At 37.0% G+C, this 13,832-nt stretch overlaps 1 protein-coding gene across 1 annotated transcript in view; it reads left to right on the forward strand.

Annotated features, from left to right (window-relative positions):
- Positions 1-4,944: 4,944 nt before the first annotated feature.
- Positions 4,945-13,832, forward strand: part of LOC121423878 (nardilysin-like) — a 33,162-nt gene continuing 24,274 nt past the window's right edge. The window contains 7 exon segments of the mRNA XM_041619397.1: positions 4,945-5,061; positions 6,139-6,508; positions 7,229-7,310; positions 7,964-8,064; positions 9,325-9,451; positions 11,850-11,945; positions 13,200-13,322. Coding sequence (XP_041475331.1) covers positions 4,967-5,061; positions 6,139-6,508; positions 7,229-7,310; positions 7,964-8,064; positions 9,325-9,451; positions 11,850-11,945; positions 13,200-13,322 — 994 coding nt within the window. The 5' untranslated portion in view covers positions 4,945-4,966.

Genomic DNA, 13,832 nt, shown 5'->3' on the forward strand with positions numbered 1-13,832 from the left:
TTATCGTCTCGTCCTGATTTATGAATTATGTAAAAAAAAAAATAATAATAATAATACTAACATTCTTAGCTAGTTTACTTGTAAGATTGTAAAATTTTATTGACTCTATCAACCCCCTCGCGGGGAATGAGAGTACAAACATATTTACAATACATGAATACAAAAACATAAGCGATAATATTAACATGTACATGTGAAAATAAAAGATAACATATTTACAAGTCAAGTCGTTTGACTACTTTACCACTACATACACACATTCTCATCTATAGATCCACTTTACTTTCTATTTAGATCATTAAGCATTCCCATAGGTATGTACAGAAAATTTATGACGTTTTCAAAATTTTGCCTCCCCCCTCCCACATTCGAAATTAACATGGATAGATGCAAATGGTATATTTGTTTGTTGTTTCTGTTTCACTTTGAAGTTGGTTTCATGTTACCATGACATCTTATTCTTTGGTACTTGCCGCATCCATGCCATACGTACACTATCTATAGGGGAAGGCGGGGTAAGTTGTGACAGTTTTTGCTTTTTGCATGTTAGAATTGATGTGATTAATAGTCTTGTCGAAATCAGTACCTTGCCTTGAAATTTAATTATTCTGAAATATTTTCCACCTATATATAACTTTCTATCCCCACACTGAAAGTCATCGTGACCTTTGAAAAAAACGATGTCAAATGGCTCAACTTGCCCCATATATGGGGTAAGTTTGAGCCACCTTCTGGGGTAAGTTGAGCCACAAAAACTATGTACAAAATGTATGAGGAGAGAACCAGCATGTCAATTTTTTGTTTAAAGTTTTTTCACTTGCTAATTCTCTATAAATACTAACATCCTTTAAAAGGAAAAGAGCAGTCATGTAAATTTGCTCCTTTCAGCAAGCATTTCAATCGATTTTTATGGTTTGTTTGTTTTTTAAGATACATTACCATAGGAATTACCATGGCTCAACTTGCCCCATGCTGTTTGGCTCAACTTACCCCAGTCCGAACTTAGTGCGATAATTTTGTATCCACACATTTATTATGCATCCATCATATAAAAGACTATGACAAGAATGAAGATCCATACCTGGACTAATAATGTTGTTATTATGTCTTTATTATATTTAAAGACGTGTGTATTTATAAAGCACTTATCTATTTCACACTCTTTTTTACTTTTTTGGCTGAAATTCATATTTTTCCCTCTAAAAAACTACTTTTTGTTTCAAAGTTGAAAACAATGTGGTGGGGTTAGGGGTTACGCTGTGGGTCATCAATACATGACACCACCACAATGTCTGACTCATTCATTATTGGCCTGGGGCTGGTGGCTCAACTTGCCCCTATGCTCAACTTACCCCGCCTTCCCCTACACTTAACGATCAGTTTCTTTTGGGTACGTGCGTTTTAAGGAGAATGAAGAATTTAATCGAGAGGTGAGGGTCGTGCACATCCCGGATGCACGTGTGTGATTTAAAGAGGAAGAGAGGAAGGAGAGACTGGGGGGGAAACCCAATACTGAAGGAAGTAAGACGGATAAAAGAGAATGAAGAGGAAGAAAGAGTCACTGTCATTTCCGGAAGCACCTTTTCATTTTTTCCTCACATTAAAAAAAGGGGGGGGTAGATACGGATGCCACATCAGGCATGCTCTCATGTGACCAGGGATCAAGAGAAACTCAATCCTGACGTCAGATCCGGGGGGGGGACATCCCGCCCGTGCCCCTCCCCTTGAGAGCCCCCCCCAATAATAATAATAATATTAGTGGAATATATCATACTTACTTAGGCATGGACCCCCACCCCTTTTTTTTTTGCTTGTCAAAAAGTGCAACAAATTACCTCGATTTGGTAGCCAATTAATGTTTTTTTTTTTGAGGGGGTGTCAAAACTTTCCTGTACAAAATTTTCCCTCGTTTTGAAAATCCTGGATCCGCGACTGCCTGCTAGCAGGTATAGACTTTCAGTTTCGCCACTGCCGGGCGCCATATGCCCCCACAAGATCCCAACCACAGATAAAACGACTGAGGCGAGAATTGATATCAATACTCGATTGCATAGCTAAGTTTCACTAAATAAGATTTATATATTTAATTATCCGACGAAGATTCTGCTAGGATCGAAAGCTTAGGCCCCTTTTGACTCTCTATATTTAATTCTGTATGAATTATTATACTAATCTTTTCACGAAATCATTTTGCTCTATTTCACTAAAAAAGCTCCAAGAATGCTTATTTTTTTTGGGGGTGTAAAGTTTCTTTATATATAGAGCATTCCTTATATCATGACTGAAGAAAAAAATAATTACCAAAGTTCGACTTCTTATGTATTTCATTGTTTATTTTGACCTTTTTATTTCAGTTATTTTTTTCTAAAAAAAGAAAATCGCCGGCGACCTTATTCAGGTCATAAATAGCATAAAAGCAATTGAATGTAAATTGTCAATAATAGCAAATATAATAAATCATTCATAAATTTTGGCGGGAAGTACCGGTATAGTATGTATTAACTTTATACATGCATGAGATCACATTTGGGGCTATTTTTTGTGACATGCACTTATAATAATTTAAAAATTTTGTAACTGCTTTTCCGCTATAGGGTCGTGAAATTAGTCTCAAAAGTTGTCCGAGACTTGCCGAGAAATAAACGACGAAGCTCGATATTTAAAGAACAATTAAGTCCACTTCAACAAAATTTGATTTGAATAAAAAGAGAAAAATTCAACAAGCATAACACTGAAAATTTCATCAAAATCGGATGTAAGATAAGAAAGTTATGGCATTTTTTAAATTTTGCTTCATTTCACAAAACAGTTATATGCACATCTCGGTCGGTATGCAAATGAGAGAGTTGATGACATCACTCACTCACCATTTCTTTTGTATTTTATTATATGAAATATGAAATATTTTTATTTTCTCGTCATTAACATGTGAAATGAAGTTCATTTCTCCCTGAACAAGTGGAATTCCATTATTTTAACATTTTGTGCTTCAGGCAAGGAGGTCCTAATCGTCAAATTCGTAAAAATTCTAATATTGTATAATTCAAACAATAAAAAAGAAAAGAAATAGTGAGTGAGTGACATCATCGACTTTTCTCATTTGGATGTAACTGGCTCGTTCATATAACTATTTTGTTAAAAATTACCGAAACCTTGAAATGTCATAACTTTCTTATTTTACATCCGATTTTGATGAAATTTTCAGCATTGTGCTTGTGTGATTTTTCTCTATTGATTCAAATCAACATTTTTCTGAGGTGGACTTGACCTTTAAATGCTGCAGATTCATCGTGAAAAATGTCGAAGGTTAAGGGGCATGTTAAGGGGTCATATTACAAGGCTTTTGGGTCATTGGCACGGGCGTAAATCCCGGGGGGGGGGGGAAGTTGCCTGTACAAACATCCCCCCACTTTTTAAGAAAGAAATGAAGAAAAAAAATCACAAGAGATAATTGTTTTATTGTGAAAATTCTTCCGAAAATACCGCTTAACAAATAAAACCATATTATTGAATCATAAAATGCAAATAAAGAGCCAGTTCACCATTTCCAAACGAAATACTTATGTCCTTATTATAGCATTGAAGAGAACCCCCGTTTCTTCCAATTCATCAATGTTAGGGTCTTTGGGAAGGGATTGAGATGGAATGTCAAAAACTTTGAATGTAATCTCTAATAAAACCATTAAACCATCATGGGGTAAAAAAGATAATAATATTGGAGGGGTATTTGCCATATGGACATACAGTGGCGTAACTACGGGGGGCATGAGGGGCACATTACCCCCCCCCCAAAAAAAAAAAAAAAAAAAAAAAACGGGGAAAAGGGGAAAAGGAGAAAAGAGGGAGAAAGGAAGATAAACGTGGTGGGAAATAAGAAAATATAAGTTATAATGTTATATTATGTTATAATTATATTATGTTACATTACATAAGAAACATGTTTATCATAACTTTATGAAACATAATTTGCCCAGGGCCTACGTCTTCAGTTGCTCGCATGTCTGTTTAACTAGATATATAATCCGGTTGTACTAAAACATCCCGTTTTCAAGTCAATATAAACCAAATATATTTTCTAGCACTTGAGTTATCATTGTTTTATATAGTGACATATGCTTCTTGTACATGACTCAAAAAGTGATTGCCCTATGTTAAGGTCTTCGTATAATGAAACATTTCCTGTCCGTGATTACGTTCGCATTAGTGGATTGGTGAGACATGTCTGCTCTTCATGAATTCCTAAAATCAGTCCTTAAAATGTCCCTTCTTCTGATCTGAATATCAGAAATTTTCAGCTCGCGCTTCGCGCTCGCATCATTTGGTTAATGAAATACGTATGGTCCTAGTTAATTCCTACAAAGAAACTTTAGAATGCCCCCACTTCAGGTCTGAATTATCTAAATTTTCAGCTCGCGCTTTGCGCTCGCAATATTTGATTAGTGAGATGCGTGTGATAATCATGATTGCAATGACTACAAAAAGTGTTTCATGTGTTCAGATGTAATTCTAATAAAATCAGCATCGCTTGGCACTCGCATTAGATGATCATGGTGAGATATGCATACTCATGGATTCCTAAAATATATTCCTTAAAATCTCGCTGTTTGGGGTCAAAATATACGAAAATTTCAGCTCGCGCTCACATTGTTTAGCAAGACAGGTACCTATCATGATTATACCAATTTGATTATTCAAAAATTTAGCTGGTGCCCCCACAATGCCGTGACCCACGGTCCGGCCGGCCGGCCCATGCAGGTACGCCACTGTGGACATATCAATGACAATTCCTTGCATATCTAAAAACATGATTGCAAAAAAAATGCCAAAATATTTCAGTCATCCCCCACCTGTCCCCCACCCATCAACACGGATTTACGCCAATGGTCATATTATTAGCCCCTACCCCTCCCCCAAATCCGTTCCCGAGCCCATTTCAGCGTTCCATACTAAAGCTAGAATTGACTGTATGACGAGCGAAATGGACATGTGCGCTGCCGCTGGAAACACTGGAAACGACCAGTTTTCTGTTACTAAAAGCCCAAATGACAAAAAAGATTACAGGTAACGGTATTAATTTGATGTCTGGCCGATATTGTCTTAACAGTTATTTTCTTAATTATTCAATTATCACTCTGATGTACTTGCATATGCTCTGCCTGGCCTGGTAACTTTGTTAGTGTCCCACCCGCTGGCTTCCGTGTGTGTTAGATACTGTTGTGAACTTGTGATTTCGACTGACCCAAGATTCGACATGTATTGTTGTTTTAAATCTCTTTTCACAAAATTACATTCGCAACAACGCTTTTGAAAAATCATCATTTGTGAATTCCAATGTTAATCTTTATCCTTTCATCTCAGTCTCAATAAAAATGGGGAAAAAGAGATAAAGAAAATTTTAGATTAGTCATTAGAAGAAACGAAGGGGAAAAGAAAGGCATAGAAAGAAAAGACAAAATAGGCTTAAATTTAAAGGAAAAAAAGAGAATTTAAGAATGAATAGAAAAAAGAAAAAAATGAAAGAGAAGAAAAATACATTTTAATAAATGACTAAAGAAAAAGATGAAAGAACGAAAAATACCCATCCAGATATTGAGGTATATGCAAACTTTAATTTGATATTTGTCTGAATTATTCCTGAATGACAACATCCGAACAGCTATACAACCCTGATACCAATATTTTCCTCCTTCACACTGCACTGATGCTTTTAATATCCTAAGTTTTGAATCATCGTTATTGATCGTTTCCATCAATATTATGTATATGATACAGACATCAATTATCTGGCCAAAGCGATAATGTATTATTTTGAACGAAGTAGTCAAATTTCGATTTTAGGAAAATAATCCAGCTTTCAAGTTATTGACAATTCCCCACCCCTTCCCCCCAAAAGATGATTGAGTGTTGTCTCTTCTTTTGTCTTTTCTTCCTCACCATTTTCTCTTTTTTTTAAAACTGTTATCGCAATTTGACTGTAAGAATTCAGATTAAAAAGAAAGTGCTCTTATTCTCAGATACTCATTCTAGTTTCACCATCAATAAAAAATTGAATTTGTATTAAAAAAAATAATTCTTTAAATTTTGTGTTGATATTACCCAATAGAATAAAAATGCCTTTGAATTTATCATTGACACTAGGGTTGTAAAACTGGAGAATGGCCTGACTGCTCTACTGATAAAGGACGTAGACAACAATGATGATGATGGTGATGGAGAAGAAGATCAAGGATTGGAGGAGGAGGAGGAGATAGCAGAAGATAAAGATCAAAACTTAAAAAGAAGGAATGTCGGATGTTGTGGAACAGGTGATGAGGAGATGGCAGACGACGGAGAAGATGAAAGCTTGAAGAGAAGGAAGGTTGAGTCTTGTGGAACAGATGATGAGGAGATGGAAGAAGAAGAAGAGGAGGAGGAGGAGGGAGATGAGGAAGAACCAGAAGGGGGAGATGAGGAGGAAGAAGGAGAAGAGTTACCCCAAAGGAAGAATAAAAACAAACGGTCAAAGATGGTGAGAAGTTTAAAAATTGATAAACATTCCTCAACAACATAAGGGAACAGATTGTGAGCTGATTTGAAAAATTATTCAAAGTCATTAAAATTAAGATTGATATGAAAAAAAAATGAAAAAGAATTGAATAAGATGTATTGGATTGGTTGAAATTAGATATTCTGGCAACATATTATTACTACAGGAGAAAATTAGAAACTGCCTAAATCAAGAAAATCAAATCTATGGTATCTTAAGGTATCACTTAGGTTTTCCCTCTTTTAAAACCTCCCAATGAATATAACAATATTACAAAAGACATTTAGATCATTATTTTTCAATTGGAACTCTTGTGTTTTCTCCATTGTTTAGCTAACAAAATTACACATCTCACAGAGAAATCAAATCAACCATTACAGGAGGTTAAAGTTAATGTCAACTGATATTGTTCCATTAATGGCTCAGATATTTTTGCAATCTTCCCATGGATACTACAGTATAAAACTTTGATTCTTATTCTTGGTACACAGCTCATACCATGTTTTTCAGGGGGCTGTTTCATAAAGCTTACACTACAGTTATGCTTGACTTTACCTATGATTTTTTGCGGTACATGGTAATTCTATGTAGTTGACTAAGCACCTAAGAATATATTGCACTTGTGCATAACTTAGGAACAGCATTGTGAAACACCACCCATATCTACTCTTTGTACATGAACAAATGTATTTTTGTTGACAGGCAGCAGCAGCTTTGTGTGTCGGTATTGGAAGCTTTAGTGACCCTGATGACATTCCAGGCTTTGCTCATTTCCTTGAACACAGTAAGTCACAACCTTGCAATCACCATGTTCAGTAGAACACGGCAAGAACCTACAATCAAACTGATCCACCGTAGAATAATATGAGTGCAATAACACTTTTGGGGCCGTTTCATAAAGCTGTTCTTAAGTTAAGAGCGACTTTAAGAACGACTGGTGCGCTAACCACCGGGCTAAACCATTGCCAATTAACATTTACCACAAGAAAGGATCACCAGTCATTCTTAGAGTCACTCTTAACTTACAAACTGCTTTATGAAACACCCACCGGGGGCCCATTTCATAAAGAGTTACAACTGTTGTAACTTTGCCATTATGGCAACTACCATGGTAACCTTGATTTTAATTGGCTGCTGAGCCATGTTGCCATGGTAGTTGCCATGATAGCAAAGCTACAACAGTTGCAAGTCCTTTGTGATGCGGGCCCATGATTAGGATTTTTGTTCCTGAGAGATTGATGACCTCTCAAGAAATAGTAAATACTTTGAATAAGAACATTCATTTTTGAACAGTACCTTTTCATAAGATACTATATACATTGATTGTAACTCAGCCGGGTGAAGAAGCTGCTTTCAGCCCCCCCCCCCCCCCCCCTCGACACTTTTGTGAGATGAGTCCAAACTCACAAGAGTATTTTGTTGTTGTTTTCTTTTCAGTGGTGTTTATGGGGAGTGCGAAGTACCCTTGTGAGAACTCCTTTGATGCGTTCATCCAGAAGCATGGCGGAAGTGATAATGCCGCAACAGGATTTGATAAGGTATGTATGCTGTCCGGTACTATCAGGGGTTGGGTTATAGTGTGTATGCCATCAGTGGTGGGGTGAGGTATGATAGGGTACTATCGGGGTTGGGGAAAGGTGTTATCAGGGGTAGGTAATCAGGGGTGGGGGTGAGGTATGTATGCTTTCATGGATAGGGTACTATCAGGGTTGGGGGAAAGGTGTTATCAGGGGTGGGGTGAGGTATGTATGCTTTCATGGATAGGGTACTATCGGGGTTGGGGGAAGGTGTTATCAGGTGTAGGTAATCAGGGGTAGAGTGAGGTATGTATGCTTTCATGGATAGGGTACTATCAGGGTTGGGGGAAAGGTGTTATCAGGGGAGATTAGGTATTACGCTCTCAGGGGTGGGGTAGGGTTTGTATACTATCAGGTAGGGGTAATCGGGGGTGGGATGGGGTACATGTATGTATACTTTTAGGGGTAGGGTACCATCAGGGTTGGGGGAAGGTGTTATCAAGGATAGGTTGGGTATTAGGATATCAGGGGTGGGGTAGTGTTTATTACTATCAGGTAGGGTAATTGATGGGATGAGGTATGTATGCTTTCATGGGTAGGGTAATATCAGAGTTGGGGAAGGTGTGATCAGCGGAAGGTTAGGTATTACACTATAAGGGGTGGGGTAGTGTTTGTATACTATCAGGTAGGGTTAATCAGGGATGGGGGTGAGGTATGTATGCTTTTATGAGTAGGGTACCATCGGGGTTGGGGAAAGGTGTTATCAGGGGTAGGTTAGGTATTACGCTCTCAGGGGTGGGGTAGTGTTTGTATACTATCAGGTAGGGGTAATCAGGGGTGGGGTGTGGTTTGTATGCTATTAGGTTGGATAAAGTATGTGTACCATGAGGGATGGGAAAGGTATTATAGTATGAGATTGAGGTAAGGTAAGTATGCTATTGGGGGTGGGGTATTAATGGTATCTACGGAATCAGGGGTGGAGTAAGGTATGTATACTATGAATGGTGGGTAGCTTATAGTTGAATGCTCCATTTGTCGCTGAGTGAGAACATGCCAATATTGACCAGAGCCCTGCTGCATATCGGTTACAATTATAGTAACTTTGCCATCTAATGGTAACTTTTCTGGAATCCATGATTTTGATTGGTTACCGTGGTAGTTACCAATGGATGGCAAAGTTACCATAATAGTAACTTTTATGCAACTTGGCCCTAAACTGACATTAGCTATCAAAACGCAATTCAAAGTCACTTAAGAAATATTTATTTCCATCTCTTGCAGACTGTTTTTCAGTTTGAGATTCAGAGGAAGCATTTTCGAGAAGGATTGGACAGGTTTGCTCAGTTCTTTACAGAGCCCCTTCTAAAGCAAGATTCCACCGACAGAGAGCTGGAAGCTGTTGATAGTGGTAAATATATCCCGATAATTATCATATTTGCCTCGTGTATCCCTCGGGGTTTTTTTAATATTTTTTTTTTCCATTGTGATAGCATACAGAGCTGCCAAGTAGTACTGGTTTTCAGTAATTATTACTGAAAAACAAGAAAGATTACTGGTTGTTTCATGCAACTACTCATTTCTAAAGTTTCAGTTTATGTACTGTCCTATGGTATTTCTGTGAAGACACTGATTTTCTTACCAAAATACTGATTTTCAGTCTTTAAAATACTGAAATGTTCTGATCAGGTTGGCAACTCTTGGCAATGTGATAATCTAATATTTTTATACAGAGAAGGTCAAGCAGATTATTTGGGGTGGTTTTCTGCACTTTGATGACTAGTAAAAGCAATGATTCATATTGCACCTGCAATGCCCATATCTGATCAATTGCTTTTTGGACGTACACTTCCGATTTCATGGTGCAGTGCAATATATAATTATGATTCAGAAAAATTAGAGCACCACTGGCAGCCAGATTCGGACAGCTATAGGCAACAGGGAGAATTGGTCCTTGACCATGTTATTGCATCATCTAAAACTTAACCGGGATAAGATTTTGAACTTTCATAATGATTTGAAAAGTATAAGGCCGTGTTTATGCTTCCACTTTTCAGGCCAGAATCAGCGTTTCCAAACGTGATTAGTCCAAAACACGGTTGCGTCCATGCTTACTTTCATTTAAACGCTGTTTCAAAACGCCGATCGTAAACTCACAAAAAGGTGCGTTTGTAAACGTCGTTTGACCATGCAGAATCAGGCTTTCTGGGGAAGTATAAACATAACTACGATCGTAAACGTGTTTAAATGACGTCATTTGGTACATGCTTCCGGTGAGATGAAAATCCGCGGGCAAATACAGTCGTATTGCGCCATGTTATCTCCACGTAATAACAATAAAAAAAAGGCGTGCCCAAGTCGACCTCGCTTTACGATGCGAAGCCAGCTGGAGATCATGATTTGCTCTAAAAAGTTAAGCATAAACAGCACTCCCAGAACCACGTTTACGATCGGCGTTTTGAATCGACGTTTGAAATCGCCGATTCTGTCCTCGCAATGGAAGCATAAACACACCCTTAGTCGCTCTTTCATTAAATCTACATATACTTGTTACAAAGCATTTGCAAATATATATACAATTTAGACCACGAGGCAGCACATGGTATCGGTTAATACCCGGGCCCGTATTCTCAACTTAGACCATGGTCTAACTCTGTGATAAATTTATGGGCAGCCAAACATGTCAAAATTTGTTACCTATTCTTACTGTGCTCTTTCCTAATTCTTCAATGGTGAAGACAATTATCTTATTCATCCTTCCCAGACAGTTAAGAATGACTTGAGAGTCAAATGAGCTTAAACTATGAACCTCTACTGTTAGAGATTTATGTCACAATTGGCTATCCATAGTTAAACCACAACTTTAAACCCGAGTTTAAAGGGGAATCCAACCCAAATGGAAACTTGTTTTTATAAGGACAAGAAAAATCAGACAAGTTGATAGGTGAAAGTTTGAACATTATTGGACAAACAAGAAAGTTATGAATTTTAAAAAGTTGTAAATATTGGTAATCACTATATCCATGGAGATTTCAAATTGGCCGCATATGGGATGTCATGGTGATGTAAGGCAAGGACTACTTTTCCATGTACTCCAATACATATTTTGGCTAAAATGTCATTTTTCCCAAAAGTTTTATTTCAAATTATATTTTTCTTTCATGAGGACATAAAACGAAATACTACCTGGGTTATATTTAGATTACTCCCCCCTGGGAATTGGTACTTAGGAGAAAACCACAAATCCCTGATAATAAAGTACATGGCCTATGGGAAAGTTGTCCTTGCCCCTTGTCATAATTTACTTACCCAGTTGCCAATTTGAAATCTACACAGTATCAGTGATCTCAATTTTAAAACAGCTATAACTTTTTATTGCTTGTCCGATTTCTTTCAAACTTTCACCATTCTGTTTAATTTATTTTTCTCCTTCCCTACACAACATTTTATTGCCAAGGCTGGATTCCCCTTTAAATTAAATCCAACTTTAATATGGCTCGTGTTTTTCACAGCCTGTTCTGAATGAAGAGATTTATGATTTAATTCTTAAGTAATTCTTTATTGATATTATTATCATTAGTATAAAAGTTATTGTTATTGTTATTATTAGTAGTAGTAGTATAATTACTATTATTACTTTATTATCATCATTTATTCGGCCATAAAACAAACAAATCATACAATATAAATACGAAATACACACATTATGTTCAAATATGAATAAGAAAAATTCCAGAAAAGATGAAGTGAGTAAAAGGTGTTATGAATGAGCTTTTATATGTTTCTTTATTGTTTTCTTCTGTCTTCAGAATTTCAGATGAGTGTTCAGAATGACTATCATCGTAAACAGCAGATGATGAGTGTTTTCTGTAAGGAAGGACATCCAATGGGAAAGTTCACCTGGGGTGAGTCATAGACACCGTTCTCATTATACTTTCTGAAACTAGTTTACTGGAAACCGGTTCAGGAAACCAGTTTGGAAGATCGCTTTGCGAGCGTTCCCACTTGACACGAAAGTGGTTTTCAAAACCACTTCGCGGCCGCTTCACTGTTATCCATTTTTTTGGTATTGATACGCTCTCAGTTTCACGCAAAATTTGAAACCGCAGCGTAGGCATTCTACACGCAACATGTGCAAAGATCGCTTCCTGAAGGACGGTTGTGTCCTTACTTATACTAAAACCAGTTTAACGAGGCAAAGCGATCTTGAAATTACATCAAGAGGTGGTTTTCCGAACGGGTTTTGAAAGATCGCTTCCAAGGCCGCTTTGACGTTCTCATAACACACTAGTTTCCACTAAATTAGTTTCCAGTAAATTAGTTTTAGGATGTTAACTAGAATTGGGTCATAATACTCTATACATCCCTGAAATCCAATGGCCAGCACTCACCACACTCTCCAACTATGACACGATTTTGAGCAAATTACACTTTGATTAAAATTTAAAATTTCTGTGAAGTAAAATCATTTATTTGACGTTAGGCATAATGCAAATAATACTGAAGATATATTCTGCGTTGCTGCAAGCCTTATGGTCCGTGTTCAGGCCAAATTGGCTTCAAGTCGCAGCCGATGATGACGTCATTACGAATTGGAATTGATTTGCTTTTATTCCTACAGGGCTTGAAATCAACTTGAATATTTGGTTTTAATATTCATACCACTATTCAGACTTTTGATCTTTCAGATTTTATAGGTTAGAAAGTTCCTATCATGTGGTATGGATTGCAATGGGTCATGTACTGTAGTATGTTCTCTGGGCTTTACCTTCCCACAGCCCATCAGTATATATACATTGAAGAGGTTTATTATGACTATCAACCATATGATTTGAGCTGCAAGATCAGAAATTCCTGGCTGCCCCTCTCATTAAGGACCTAAAACTTTGAAAGCATTTCTTCAACAGTTTTGTCCGACAAGTCGACGAATCTGGCAACTTTCCTTGATTTCGATTGGCTGAGAAGCTAGGTTACTATGGTAACCGTCTGAGAAAACAGGATATGTCAGATAAAGTGTTTTTCAACTCCTTTCTTGTAATGCTCCCCTGGATAAAAATACTGCTACATACAACGCAAGCTGTGACTGACTTAATGCATGTAATCCAATTTTGACCGAATTCAACAACTATCTCTCTATTATGATGAATTATAAAATCTAGGTAACTCTAAATCCTTGAAGGTTGACCCTGCAGCAAAGAATATCAACGTACATGAAAGACTTAAGCAGTTCAGGAAAGACATGTACTCTTCACATTACATGACGCTGGTAGTCCAATCAAAAGGTGAATGTATTATTTATTACTATTATTGTTATTATTGTTATTTGTATTGTTATTTCTTCTCCTTCCTCCTCCTTTTCTTTCTATGTCGCCTTCTTATTATTCTACTTGTTCTTGTTCTTTCCTTCTTCTCCTCCTCCTTTTACTTCTCATCTGTCTCCTTTTCTCTTTTATCCATCTTATTCTCCTCCTCCTCTTTCTCCTTCTCTATCTTCTCCTCCTTCTTCATTATTATTTTTGTTTGTTTGGTGTCACCTTTGCCTTGGAGACAAAGATCAAACTTTTCAGGTGAAAATACAAAAATGGCAATTAATAAAACAAGTTTATTCCTCCTGTAACAATTTTCCTCAGGGTCAACAAAATGATGTCTACTAAAATAAATTTAACCAAAAGATAAGGTATCAAATTTTCAAGAGAATGGTGATATTGTAACTAATATAGGAGTAAAAATTATTTCAAACTTGGATATCATGTTACACAAATGTAAGAATTCAGATAAGTGTAATTTCAGGT

The sequence above is a fragment of the Lytechinus variegatus genome, chromosome 11 (assembly GCF_018143015.1).
Source record: "Lytechinus variegatus isolate NC3 chromosome 11, Lvar_3.0, whole genome shotgun sequence".
NCBI classification, from domain to species: Eukaryota; Metazoa; Echinodermata; class Echinoidea; order Temnopleuroida; family Toxopneustidae; genus Lytechinus; species Lytechinus variegatus.